Here is a 13,993-nt window from a genome sequence, read left to right as displayed (position 1 = left end):
TGCTCACCTGCTCACTCGGCCAACCGGACGGTGCGTCCCCTCCACAGCCGGCCGTGTGCAGGCCCTGGGCCACAGCGGCCACCCAGGACCACAGGCTTGTCCTGCAAAGCGCAGCCCAGGGACTTCAGACACGGAGGCCTGAGGAGGAGACCCTCTGGGCGGGTGGGGCCCAAACTAGCTGTGTCTGAGCCAAGCTGCCCAAAGCGGGCAAGAGGGCAAGTCTGCACCCGCCACCAGGCGGTGCCTGAATGCCTGACGTCCCGGGGTGGGGGGGAAGGTGGGGGGAGGCCGGCCAGGGTCTCTGTCTGCACCCCCTCACCCCACCTCCCACCCTGCCTGCAGTGCGAGTGTGTGAGGTATATGTGTGTGCAGTGTGTGTGAACGGCGTGTGCGTGATGTGTGTGTGAGGCATATGCGTTCCTATGTGAGGTGTGTGCACGGCTGGATGTGGGTGTGTGTCTGTGACAGGTTGGGGACGCGCTGCAGGCTCTGACGGGCACGCGCGGGCGGGTTCCGGCGGCTGCAGACCGGGGCGCCCCCTCCCCCAGCCTGCGTCTCCCGGGCAACAGCAGCCTCGGTCTGGGGCCAGGCCCCTCCCCCGCCCCGCCCCAGCGAAGAAGCGTCTGGAACCGCATCCTTCCTTCGCATCCTTGTCCTGCCGCCGCATCCTGCGCAGCTGCCCCTTGGAGACGCCTGTGAGCCTTTTCCGTTTCTTGTGGAGCAGGGTCTGGGGGTGGGGGTGTGGAGCCAAGTGTGTGCAGGGGTGTGCAAGTGCGTGGCGCAGGTATGCGTGGTTCGTGGGGGGGGGGAGTATGATGTGTGTGCAGGGGTCGCAGGTATACTGTGTGTGCATGGATGTGCGAGGTGCGTGTGCGCAGATATATTAAGTGTGAGTGTGCGAGGTGTATGTGCCGGGTGGAGGGGGCACTGCGGCGGACCCGCTAGCAGCTGGCCGAGCAGGGGTCCTCCACTTAGGGGCCCGGCTGACCCCAGGGCAGGTTGTTGTCAGGCTTCCGGGAGGATCCGGGAGCCCCCCGAGGGGGAGGCAGGTCCCTGCCTGGACTTTCGGAAGGGCCGTGGGTGCCCGGCACAGACCCGACGTGCTGCCGGATTCCTCAGTAGAGGGGGGCACCTTGGACCGCTGGGACATCAGCTCTCCCCACCGCTTGGTGACTGCAGCCCCCTCCCCGCCAGCCAGCTCCACCTCTGCGGGTCTGAGAGAGCCAGTGGGAGCCGGCGTCCGGAGGTGCGGAGGGGGCGCCGGTTCCAGGGCCCGTTCAGCTTGGTCTGGGGTGGGGGGCGCAGGAGGGGCTTCGGACCCACCGGGGCACAGAGAAGAGCCTCCAGCAGCGGCACGGGGTGGCGGTGGTGAGGCAGGCTGCGGGCAGGCGGGCGGCGTTCAAGAAGCCGAGGGGCAGTTCTCTGAACCACCTGCCGCAGGCTCGGGGGCCACAGGTGGCGGCTACTTGGGACGCCGAAGCCCGGTGCAGACCGGCTCCGCTCCCCGCCCCGCCTCGCCCGGGCCTCGGGCTGGACTGGCGCCCGCAGACCCCAGCCCTTGAATGGGCGGCCGAGCCCACCACCCGCCTGCAGGCCAGCGGACGGGAGAGCACCTGGGCCGGGGCCGCGGCGGGCAGGGGGCTCCGCGGGGCTCCAGCAGAGCGCGCAGCCCCCACGCTCCGCTGGCACACGCGCGCCCCGTGCGCACAGGACTCTCGTGCCCGCGCGGTGCGCACCGGCGCGCGCCTCCGGGTGACGCAGCATCCCAGAGTGGCGCATGTGAGCGAGTCTGTGACGCGGCCTGCAGCCGAGCTGCCTGGGGGCTGGCAGCTCCGGGTCTGTGCGCTCCCACCCACCCACCCGTCGGAGCGCGATCCCGGCCTCTCTGCTCATCCTGTGCCCGCTCCCCACGTCTCACAGAGGAGACGCGCACTGCAGAGAGCGGGGAGCAGCTGATCCACTGCAGAAAGCGCAGTGACACCGCAAGGTGGAGGGACGGGGCGGGTGGGAGCGGAGGGAAGACCCCTCCCGCTCCCCGGACAGACACCTCTGTCTGTCGTGTGAACGCGCCCAGCCAGCCCGCCCAGAGGGTCCACGTGATTCCGCCTGGGAAAGGAATGCTGGGGACCCGGCCTTCCCACGTGCCGCCCAGCCCTACCCCAGCATTCTGCCTGGGACCAGGCGCAGAGGTACATGGGTCCCCAAAGCTTCTTTTCTTCGTGAAGACGTGTCGTGGCCTGCCTGTCTCTGTTGCCGTGGAAACGCCAGATGATGTAACATGACGTCACGCTGATCAAAGGAGTTGGGGCTTAACGTTTGGCTGAAAGGGAACCCTGGGGCGTATCTCCCCTGGGGAGGGGCCTCCGGTGGGGCGAGGGGGAGACCTCGGCCATCCCCTGCCCAGAGGGCGAGGCCACCAACCTGAGATCGGCGGTCTGCAGGCATCCGGGTGCACCTCTGCCGTTCCGCGCAGCGTTCCTCAACCGCGCGCTGGGTGTGAGAGTGGCGAGGCATCTACTTCGTGCAGGCCCACAGTCCGGCCCCTCTGGATTCTGTCCTTCCCGCCCCTGCCACGCTCCCCTCAAGCCCTGGGCGCCCTGTCCTCACCTCGCACCTCCCTCCCCCGCCGGCCCCGGTTGTCCCCCCGCCCCTCTCGGGGCTTCTCATCTCTTCGCACTGGGTGCTCCTTGGCCGTCTCTGCTTCCTGGAGCGTGGATGTCACATAAGTGCTGTCCTGGTGGAGAATGACGGACGGATGACCCGCCCCCCTGCGGCAGGTGCCCAGGTGCTCGCACGTCATCCGCAGGCCAGCCCCGGCCAGACCTCGACGCACATCAAGAAGAGTACCCACCCGCTGCCTTGGGTGAATGGCAGTGGGGGCGCTTTGCTGGTTGTACCGCCCAGGCGAGGCGCTCAGGGAAGGGCCCCGTTTCAAGACCCTAAGAAAATCCTCCTCTTCGGGCGCCTGGGGAGTCCACGGCCGGGCGACCCCTTTCCCAGCCCAGGCCGGGGGCTTCCCGCCCACCCCACAGTGGCCGCCCGAGCCTCCCTGTCCAGCGCCTCCCACTCGCCACCCTGCAGGTCTGTCTGTCTCTGCCGCCAGCAGGGGCTTCGCCTCTTCATTCCCGCCGGTCCGCCAGCACGGGAGCCCACAGCAAGGCCCGCGCCGCGGAGTGAGAGCCGACGCCTGCGCCCGGGGGCACTGGCGCTGGTAGTGCCGTTACCCGTTACCCGAGAAGGGCCTCGCAGGACACAAGTGTGGGCGTTCCGAGGCTGAGCAGTCTTTGTGGGATGCGCCCCCACAGTGGTGGGGGGGGCCACACTCAGAGTTCAGGGTGGACAGCGGCCCTTGGTTGTACCCTTTACCCCCACTCGGTCCTCGCGAGGAGGGGACAGCCAGCCATCAGTCCATGCTTTACGGGAGGGCGGGGGCCCAGTCCTAGATGAGGGCGCAGTGTGGGCGCCTCTGTGGCTGGCCCGCTGTCCCCCGGGTTTGTTTGTTTTTAACTTTTTCTGTTGTAAAATACAACGAACTCAGAAGAGGACGTGAAACAAAGGTGCAGCCTAATGTTCACAAGTGAGCCCCAGGCATCCAGCATCCCGCGAAGACAGGAAACCCCGCCGGCCCCAAAGAGCCCCTGGGGCTCTGCTGAGCCCGGAGCGGGCTGAGCGCGGAGGGTTCCTGAACAGGGCGGTGGTTTGCTTGTTTCTGACCTACCTAGTGCTTGGCTTCTTTTGGCCAAAGCTCTCCTGTGATTCAGGGCTGTTCCTGCCGGTTGCACGGTTCCTTCCCTTCACTCCATCGCAGGGATGAACGCTCTGTTTACGGGGTGCCCCGCGCAGAGCCAGCACCCTCGGCAGAGCACCGCCTCGGGGTTCAGGGCCCTCTGAAATCCTCCTTTGTCCGTTTTTCTCTTGGGCTGCCTGTGTTTCTTGACCACGTCGAGACGCTGTCTGTACTTTAGATGTCTGAGGCTTACTGGCTTCCTTGGGCTGCTGTGACAAGTCACCACAACCTTCACTCACGCTTTCACAGCTCTGGAGGCGGATGTCAAGGTGTTGGCGGGGCGGAGCTCCCTCCCAGGCTCCAGGGGAGGCGACCTGGATCCCCGTCTCATCCAGCCCCCCAGGAGCCCCAGGGGTCTCTTGGTTTGTGGCCACCTCCCTCCAATAGCTGCCTCCATCTTCACATGGCCTCCTCCCTGTGTGTCTGTGTGCAGATTTTCCCCTGCTTATAAGGACACCAGTCACTGGATCAGGGTCCACCCTAATCCAGTATGAGCTCATCTGAACTTGATTAGATCTGCAGAGACCCTATTTCCAAAATCAGGTCACGTTCACATGTGCCCAGAGTAAGGACTTGGACTCATCCTGCCGTTGGACGAACAAGCCTTTGCCCTTTTGAGGAGCTGCAGATATCTGCTCCTAGCCCCAGTTTCGGTCTCTAACCCTTGAAGGCTGTGTTCTGACGGGCAGAAGCTCACTGTAGTTAATTCACGGTGTTAGTTTCAGGTGTACAGCACAGTGCTTCGGTTAGACACACACGTCTATTCTTGTTTGGATTCTTTTCCATTATAGGTTATTACAAGACACTGAGTCGAGTTCCCTGTGCTATACAGTAGGTCCTTGTTGTCTGCATGCGTGCATGCTCAGTCACTTCAGTTCTGCCCTACCCTTTGAGACCCTATGGACTTAGCCTACCAGGCTCCTCTGTCCGTGGGATTCTCCAGGCCAGAATACTGGAGTGGGTTGCCGTGCCCTCCTCTGGGGGAATCTTCCCAACCCAGGGATCCAACCCACGTCTCATGCATCCTTGCAAACGGGTTCTTTACCACTGAGTCACCAGGGCAGCCCCCTTGTCGTTTACCTAGTCTATGTATCAGTTCAGTGCAGTCGCTCAGTCATGTCTGACTCTTGGTGACCCCATGGACAGCAGCACACCAGGCTTCCATGTCCATCACCAACTCCTGGAGCTTGCTCAATCTCATGTCCATTGAGTTGGTGATGCCATCCAACCATCTCATCCTCTTTCATCACCTACTCCTGCCACCTTCAATCTTTCCCAGCATCAGGGTATTTTCCAAGAGTCAATTCTATGCATCAGGTGGCCAAAGTTTATAGATAGTAGTGTATATGTTGGAGAAGGCAATGGCAACCCACTCCAGTACTCTTGCCTGGAAAATCCCATGGATGGAGGAGCCTGGTGGGCTGCAGTCCATGGGGTCGCTAAGAGTTGGACATGACTGAGCAACTTCACTTTCACTTTTCACTTTCATGCACTGGAGAAGGAAATGGCAACCCACTCCAGTGTTCTTGCCTGGAGAATCCCAGGGACTGGGGAGCCTGGTGGGCTGCCGTCTATGGGGTCGCACGGAGTCGGACACGACTGAAGCGACTTGGCAGCAGTGTATATGTTAATCCCAAATCCTAATGTATCTCCCCCTACCCCTGCTATAAGCAAGTTTGGTAACTATAAGTTTGTTATAAGCAGCTCTTAATCTTCAGTTCAGTTCAGTCGTGTCCAACTCTTTGCAACCCCATGGACTGCAGCACGCCAGGCCTCCCTGTCCATCACCAACTCCCGGAGTTACTCAGACTCATGGCCATCGAGTTGGTGATGCCATCCAGCCATCTCATCCTCTGCTTTTAATTCCAATGCAGTTCTATTATCGATACTTCCTTTTGTAGTTAGTGCTTATTTCTGACACTGGAGGACTTGCCCTCCCTAAGACCAGGCAGGTATTCTGAATTATCTCCATGATGCTTTTCCATCTTGGCTTTTCCACCTGGAGTAGACTTTTCTGTGGTTGCAAGGTGGGGATTGGGTCCACTGTTTGCCACATGGATGCTGTTTATTGAAAGGTGGCTGTGCCCTTGCTTTGCAGGGACACCTCCTGACCCGTTGTGTGGGGTGTGTTCGCGGGCCTTCATGTACCATGCAGCGACACCACACGGCTGTGTGATGAGCTGGGCGCCTGGCAGACCAGACCCCCTTGGTCTTTCCCAAGCTGTCATGAGTGTCTTTGTCCCTCTACCTTCCGTATAAAATCACAAAGCTTGTCGAATTCACACACACACAAAATTTCATCTTGGGCTTTTGATTCGGATTTATTGACTCTGTACACTTTGGGGGGAAATGACATTTTTAAACATGGAACCTTCCAAAATCCATGACCATGTCCTTCCCATTTAAGGAGTTCAGGAGTTATTTGGTCCTAGTCATAATGTGTTGATGAAGGTTTCCTCTGTTTTTCCACAGGGAAGTCCTTCTAATGCCTTCTTAGACCTACTCCTGAACATCTGATTATTTCCAATATTTAATGGAATCTTTCAATAAGTTATATTCTAATTTTTTTGTCACTGATACATAAAAACAGAATTGATTTCTGAATATCTTCAACTCATCAACTCTGCTTAACTCACTTTTAATCCGTGTAACTTTCCTGCAGATTCTTTTGGATTTTCTACGCACACAAGATGCTTTCTCTGTGACTAATGAGAGTATTACCTAATCTCCTCCAGGCCTTGTACCTCTTCTTTCTTTTTCCTACCCTACTGTTTGGATAGGACCTCTACTCCCATGATTTATACAACTGATAATGAAGGGCCTTGTATCTCCCTCCCAATTTTTGTTTATTTTGTTTTGTTTTTGGCTGCTTAGTTTCCTGACTTAGTTTGCTGAACTCCTGCATGGAAGCATGGCATCTTAACCACTGGACCCAACCAGTGGTCCAGAGAAGTCCCCAACCCAATTTTAAAAGCAGAGCTTTCTCTGATCACATTCAGTAAGGTGTGCTGTAGAGTTTTTGTGGATAATCTTGATCAGATTAAGGAAGTTTTCTTCTCCCTACTGCTGCTGCTAAGTCGCTTCAGTCATGTCTGACTCTGTGCAATCCCATAGATGGCAGCCCACCAGGCTCCCCAGTCCCTGGGATTCTCCAGGCAAGAACACTGGAGTGGGTTGCCATTTCCTTCTCCAATGCATGAAAGTGAAAAGTGAAAGAGAAGTCTCTCAGTCGTGTCCAACTCTTAGTGACCCCATGGACTGCAGCCCACCAGGCTCCTCCGTCCATGAGATTTTCCAGGCAAGAGTACCAGAGTGGAGTGCCATTGCCTTCTCTGTTTCTTCTCCCGGTAGTGTGCTAATAGACTTTTTTCCACACTGCTTGTGGGATCTTAGGGATCTTAGTTCCTGACCAGGGATTGAACCCAGGTCCTCAGCAGTGAGAGCACAAAGCGCTAACCACTGGACCACAGGGGATTCGAAGAGGGTTTAAAATAGTAAATGTTGAATCTTATCAAATACGTTTTCAGCTACTACTGAAATTGATCAGATGAATTTTCCTTTTTATTCTGTTCACGTGGTGAAACTACTGATTGCTTTTCAGATGCTAAATTCCAAAACACACCCAGCCTTCGTGTGTCTCACTAGGTCCCCTGTGCTCGCATTTTACCTGGGGCCTTGTAACTGGCATCGGCGGGTGGCACAGCCTTCTCCTCTCTCATGCCCTTCCCAAATGCTGAGACCAAGGTTGTTGGCCTCACAAGCTGGGGTAGGTGCCCTTGCTTCCTCTGGATGAGTTTCATAGGAAATTTGCATTATTTCCTCCTTAAGTGGTTGGAATAATTCAGAGGTGATGCTCCTTGGGCCTGGAGTTGTTTGTCAGAAGATTTTAACAACAGATTTAATTTTTAATGGACTTGGGACCGTTTCTTTCTCCTTTGATTGACCGAGTATGTTTTGTGTTTCTCTTCTTTCAGTTGGAAGTCACTTGTTGTGTCCTTTTCTCAGTGGTCAGCCTAGAGGTGGAACTGTCTTGACCTCCCCAGGGGAGCTTTGCTCTCCTGTCCTCTCCGCCCACCATTCCTGCTCCTTTTGGGAGTCCCAGCCCCCCAGATGGCCCACTCCCATGCACCCTGTGACTCCCATGCTCTGTAAAGCCAGAGCTTGGGTTTATTCACCAGCAGCCTCTTTCTGGAGCTCTTCGTTACTTCCTGCATCTCCAGTAGGGTTGCCAGACAAAATATAGGACGCCCAGTTAAATTTGAATTTCAGGTAGACAATGAATAACTTTTTAGTATAAGCGTGTCCTGTACTACATATTACATGGATATGTTACGAAAAGCAAAAGCATCCACTGCTCATCTGAAATTCAGATCTGACCTGGTGTCCTGTACTTTGATTTGCTACGTCTGGCCTCCTGACTCACCAGGCTTCTGTCTGGGATTGCTTTCTGTTGGTTGCTACTCTTAGAATGTCTCCTGGAGCCGTGAGCCAGTGGAAGACTGAGGTGTGCGTGTCTGGGCAGTCACCAGTCAGAGGCATTATCACCTGCATGGCTGTGGGGCTCAGAGGGAGTCAGGTGGGCAGGAAGGGACGACAATCTTGTGGCCGGACTTACCCGGTTTGTCCTGAGGAGGTTGGCCTGGTTGCCCACGGCCTGTCCCAGCTCTGGTGTGAGGAGCATCAGGGCTAACCTGGGCCCTCTGGACAGGGCTAACCTGTCCAGCTGATGTGGGCATCTGTTGGGTGGCCAGTGACTCTGTGTATGCCTCTGGACAGGACAAGGAGTGCCATCCACCATGGTGAAGCTGAACTGCAGCTTCTCCGGGAAGACAGGCTCTGGGGATGGGGGTACCATGGACAGCGTCCCTCTGATCAGCCCCCTGGACGTCAGCCAGCTCCAGCCATCGTTTGCTGACCAGGTGAGGGGCCCTTCCCAGCCTGCCCTTGAAACAAAGGACGGTGGGCCAGGCAGCTTTACGAATGGCCTCCTCCAAGACAGTGCATCCAGCAGAGGAAGGGCCAGGCTGAGCCCGCCATGTGACCCAGTCAGCTCCTCCAGCACCCTGAACCACCCTTTCCTTGGACGGGCTCTTTCCATGGTCTGGCCAGGTCCTGGGCTGCCTCAGCCTCAGCAGACTTCCAGCATCTCTTTGGCCTCAGCTGGTAGCCACCAGAGCCCCGCCACTAGCACTCACACCGCAGGCCCGCTGACCTCTGGCCCCCTCCCTCCCAGCCCTCCTAGTTCAGGGCCCCCTGCATCGTCCCTTCCCACAGGTGGTCATTAAGACGCAGACGGAATACCAGCTGTCCTCCGGGGACCTGTCAACAAAGTTCTCCGACCTGGAGGGCCAGAAGCTGAGCGGCGGCCCGGAGGACGTGCGCAGCAGGGTAAGCACCCGGCCTGTCCCTGGGGATCAGGGTGGGGGGCGGGGGCAGACAGGCACTGCCAGCTGTGGGCACCCAGACTCGGGGCTGGGTGGGTGGGCCGGGGCTCCTTGGTTAGCATCCTGCTCTCAGGAGTTGGACAGGGAACCACCCCATCAGAGGTGGGGTCAGTCCTGGGCAGCACCAGGTTCCTGCCAGGGAGGCCACTGCCGTAAAGCCGGGGGGAGCCACCGCCCTCAGCGGAGCTCCTGCCCTGAGACGTGCCGCCTGCTCCTGCCCTGGGCCATCCCCGGTGGGTCATCTGTGTCTCTTCCTCCGTGACTCCCGGGTTTCCCACATACGATGCAGAGTCACTTTTCCTGCTGTGTATCTGGCAAATGTGTTTTCCCTTCCATTTCTAGCTCTTTATTACTGACAGCTTTTATACTCTGTTGTTCAGTCACTAAGTCGTGTCTGACTCTTCGAGACCCCGAGGACTGGAGCCCGCCTGGCTCCTCTGTCCTCTACCATCTCCTGGCGTTCGCTCAGACTCATGAGTGATCTCTGGAGTCTTTCATGTTTCAGTGACAGATCTGCCCCTCCTTGTCCTCCTCTCTGAGAGGTCACTGCCCATCCCCGCCCCCAGCCCAGCCTCACCCTCCCCTCTCCCTCCGACCTGTCCACCCCCAGATGCCCACGGGCCGGATGATCGCCTTCACCATGGCGCTCATGGGCTGCCTCCTGATCATGTACAAGGCCATCTGGTACGACCAGTTCAGCTGCCCAGACGGCTTCCTGCTTCGGGTAAGGCCGGTGCGCTGGGCACCGGGGCTAGGAAGGGCTGTGGAGCCCCATGCCAGGGAGGGTCCCGTGGGGAGTCCAGGGGAAGGACTGGCCTCCCCACCGCTGCCCTGAGTACCCACCCCCTGCCAACAAGAGGGCAACGGGTGTTCCTAGCTCTTTGGGAACATCACCTCCCAGGAACAGTCAAGTTTTACCTTTAGAAAAATTCAAAGAAAAGGTGTTTTAGCAAGAAGTTTTCTCTCCCTGTAATCCAAAACAGTGAAGCCTAAGGAAGGAGGTGGCGGTGGTGAGAGTTTTCCCTGCGCTTGGCAAGGGGCTCCCCTTCCTCCTTTTCCTCTCAGCTTTCCTCATAAGGAAATGACTTTTTTTTTTAAATCATTTTCAGTGTATTTTTTCTGAGACTTTAAGTTTTCAGCAGTTAAATCCTTCTCCTTTCCCCGTGGTTTCCAAGATGAAAACGCACCCCACAGTGGCCACCAATCCTCACTATACGTCCAGGGGTTCACCAGGCTGCTAACGCCCCGCACTCGCTGGGACACCCTGGGGACCCGCAGGATGCGGGCAGGTCAGCCACCCGCCTTCTGTGGGGCGCTGGCTCTAGGTGGCGCCTTCAGTTCTGAATCGGAGGCCGCCCCTTGGTGACTTGAAGTTAGGGCAGAAATAAATGCATTTAGGGGCCCTGCCTCCAGTATTATCGAACTGCTCAAAAGCAGAAGGTGACCGCCCACCCGCGGGTGGCCCTGGAACATGCCTCCCGCATCCCGGCCGACCTGGCCTCCCGAGACCAGGGGCGCGGCGCTTCCCAACGCCCGCCGCCCCCCACGGCGCCCCTGACCCGCCCTTCCCGCAGCACAAGATCTGCACCCCGCTGACCCTGGAGATGTACTACACCGAGCTGGACCCCGAGCACCACCGCAGCCTCCTGGCGGCCATCGGCGCCTACCCGGTGGGCCGCAAGCACGGCACGGAGACCCCCTGGCTGTCCGCGAGCTACCACGCCTTCAAGGAGGGGCCCAGGAAGGCGTCCAGGGCGCAAGCCCGCGCGGCGGCCGCGGCGGCGGTCACCGAGCCCTCCAGGAAGCCCACCGGGAAGCCCTCCGGGAAGCCCCCCGGGGACGCCTCGCTGCAGGAAGAGAAGGAGGCGGCGCAGAAGTTGGCGGGGAGCACGCCGCCTCCAGCCCCGCAGTGAGGGCCTCTGAGTCGCAGCCCCTCCGGGTAGGTGTGCCCCCGGACAGGGACCGGGGCCCCGGGGGACGCCGGCCCAGTCTACTAGAGGCTTACCCAGGAACGCTCTCCGCCCTGGCGACCCGCGTGCGGGGCTGGGGCCGGGAGCAGGGACAGGGCGCGGGCGGGGTGGGGCGGGGACGGGGGGAGGGGATGTGGGCGGGGCGGGGACAGGGCGCGGGCGGGGTGGGGCGGGGACGGGGGGAGGGGATGTGGGCGGGGCGGGGACAGGGCGCGGGCGGGGCGGGGCGGGGACGGGGGAGTGGGCGGGGCGGGGCGCAGCGTCGGGTGGCCGGGAGGCGGGAGAGCGGAGTTCAGCCTCGCGGTCCCCGCCCGCACGTGGGCGATGGGCTGCTCTTGCGCCCGCCCTGCCCGGCGCGCCTTCATCACTCCTCGCTCTGACTCCGCAGCGCCCCACGCCGCCCGCACCTGTGGCCGCCGTCGCCCGAAGCCGCACCCGCTGTGATCCCTGTGATCGTGCCCCTGCTGGCAGTTCCCTCTTGCTGCCGCCCCTCCTGCCCCGCGTGAGCCGTTAGCTCTGTCGCTTTTCTCTGAGTAAAGATTCCACCTGGTTTCCCCTGAGCATCCTCCGTCCTCGGCCTTTTTCCTGCCCCCTCCTTCGCCACCGATTCGGGCGCGCTCCTGCTTCGTGTACCGCACCCCATTTGGGCGCCCTCCCGCCTCGTGTCCCCTTTACCCCGGCTTTTCTTTAGAAAAAAAAAGCTTTAAAGCTCGACTTAAAAACATTTATTAATCTAGTAACCTTTGTATATTCCCTCACTTATTCCACAGTTAGTATGTCATTGTTATTGATCAGTCGCTAAGTCGTGTCCGACTATGAGCCCAAGAATTGCAGCCCGGCAGGCTTCCCTGTCCATCACCATCTCCTAGAGCTGGCTGAAATTCATGTCCATTGAGTCGGTGATACCATCCAACCATCTCATCTTCCGTCGTCCCCTTCTCCTGCCTTCAATCTTTCCCAGCATCAGGATCTTTTCCAATGAGTCAGCTCTTGAGTCAGGAAGCCAAAGTTTTGGAGTTTCAACTTCAACATCAGTCCTTCCAGTGAATATTCTATTCAGAACTGATTTCCTGTAGGATAGACTGGTTGGATCTCCTTGCAGTCCAAGGGACTCTCAAGAGTCTTCTCCAACACCACAGTTCAAAAGCATCAATTCTTTGGTGTTCAGCCTTCTTTATAGTCTTATCCATTTAGTATATTTAATCCCTCTGAACTTTTTAAGACATTTCCCCAAAGAGACAAACTTCATTAATTAGATTTCCTAAGGATTTCAAACCCCAGGAATCTTCGGAACGTTTTAACAGCCTGCTTCTCAGGATACCGCCTAACACCACAAGGTCAGAATCAGATCTTAAACTGAAATTCCTTCACCTCCTAGAATTAAAACCCAAGGGTGTTGAGATGAAATTTAAACCATTTCAAATTAAAACAATTCACCTGTGCTATATCCTCTTAAGGCCTTCCTGGGTTTTCAGTAGCAAATATCGTGAACTGATGCTTCCCTCACCCCCTTGGGTGCACCTAAGCTGAGAGAGACACAACAGGGCCCCACCCTCCCTGCACATCCTGCAGGCTCCCTCAGCTCAACAGGCTCACTCGAGGGGACAGGCAGCACCCTGCTGGCTCCAGGACACGCTTCCAGGATGGACTCAGGCCAAGAGGGCTGTGGGTTCCGGCCTGCATCAGGGTGTGGGCTGGGACCCGGCTCGGGGTGGCCTGCCGGGCCCCCTGTGGTAGGCCCAGCCCGCAGTGCAGACTCTGCAGTAGAACAAGGCAGCCAGGACCGTCCCCTCCGCCTGCCTCCCCTGCCCCCCATGCTACGATGTGGTAGTGACCCTTCCAGGGTCCCGTGTGCACGTGTGCACACAATCACATGCACACATACAGTCGTCCCTTGGTTCTTCAGGGATTGGTTCCAGGACCCTAGTGAAGTCTGTGGGCACCAAAATTCAAGGATGCTCAAGTCCTTTATAGAAAATGGTGTAATATTGGCATGTAACCTACACACATCCCCCCGCTTACTTGAAATCATCCCTAGATTACTTATAATACCTAATACCATGTGAATACTATGTAGATAGTTGCCAGCTTGACAAATTCAAGTTTTGCTTTTTGGAACGTTCTATAAATTTTTTTTTTTTTGAGTATTTCTGATGGGGAATTGGTTTAATCCTCGGATGCAGAGCCCAAGGGTACACAGTCGCATGTACATAGGCACACGCTCACATGCCAACAGTGTGTGCACACGCACTCCCACCTCCCCCCCAGGCATCAACAATGCAGCTCCCTACACACACACACACACACACACACACACACACACACACACACACACATCCTCCTTCCCCAGCTGGGGCAGAGGGTAGGGGCTGGCAGAGGGTCAGCGCCCTGGGGTGTTGGACGGGGACTCCCCACAGAACGGCCTCCCAAACCTGCTGGCCAGCGGCCACATCCGCAGGTGGGATATCCCCCCTCGGGTTTCCTGCCACTCACCCTGCAGCCAGGACCATGAGGCAGGGACCTGGGCCAGCAGCAGGAGTTGGCTGCAGCCCTACCCTGGTGGTGTGGAGCTGTGCAGTCTCTGGGGCCAGCCCCCGGAAACTCATTCTCCTTGTCTGTAAACTAGGACCTGGGCAAGCCTCCTCAAGTTGGGGCGCTGGAGCAGGGTCTGCCTGGGCACATGGGCCACTCGCTCTGGAGCCAGGCTTCCCAAGCCCCTAGGGTCACCCTGCCAGCTCCCAGCTCCAGGGTGCCTTTTGCACCCCGCCCCCAACAAAGGCATCCTGCAGGGG

General features: G+C 58.3%; 1 protein-coding gene across 1 annotated transcript; it reads left to right on the top strand.

Annotated features, from left to right (window-relative positions):
* The first annotated feature begins 477 nt into the window (after window positions 1-477).
* CALY (calcyon neuron specific vesicular protein) lies at window positions 478-11,925 on the top strand. Its single transcript, XM_061403963.1, has 6 exons — window positions 478-695; window positions 8,564-8,706; window positions 9,062-9,175; window positions 9,842-9,955; window positions 10,806-11,170; window positions 11,590-11,925. Exons 2-5 carry the CDS (start codon window positions 8,584-8,586, stop codon window positions 11,142-11,144), a joined length of 690 nt encoding a protein of 229 aa, XP_061259947.1. The 5' UTR covers window positions 478-695; window positions 8,564-8,583; the 3' UTR covers window positions 11,145-11,170; window positions 11,590-11,925.
* The last annotated feature ends 2,068 nt before the right edge of the window (window positions 11,926-13,993 follow it).

This window comes from Bos javanicus, chromosome 26, assembly GCF_032452875.1.
Source record: "Bos javanicus breed banteng chromosome 26, ARS-OSU_banteng_1.0, whole genome shotgun sequence".
NCBI lineage: Eukaryota > Metazoa > Chordata > Mammalia > Artiodactyla > Bovidae > Bos > Bos javanicus.
Note: the sequence above shows the minus strand (reverse complement) of the source record. Positions and strands in the feature narration are given on the sequence as shown.

What these genes read in the sequence shown, in the direction of transcription:
- CALY (XM_061403963.1), top strand. Translation starts at nt 8,584, where the DNA reads ATGGTGAAGCTGAACTGCAGCTTCTCCGGGAAGACAGGCTCTGGGGAT. An exon ending in AGCCATCGTTTGCTGACCAG is followed by an intron (nt 8,707 to 9,061) that starts GTGAGGGGCCCT and finishes CCCTTCCCACAG; the next exon opens with GTGGTCATTAAGACGCAGAC. An exon ending in CAGACGGCTTCCTGCTTCGG is followed by an intron (nt 9,956 to 10,805) that starts GTAAGGCCGGTG and finishes CCCTTCCCGCAG; the next exon opens with CACAAGATCTGCACCCCGCT.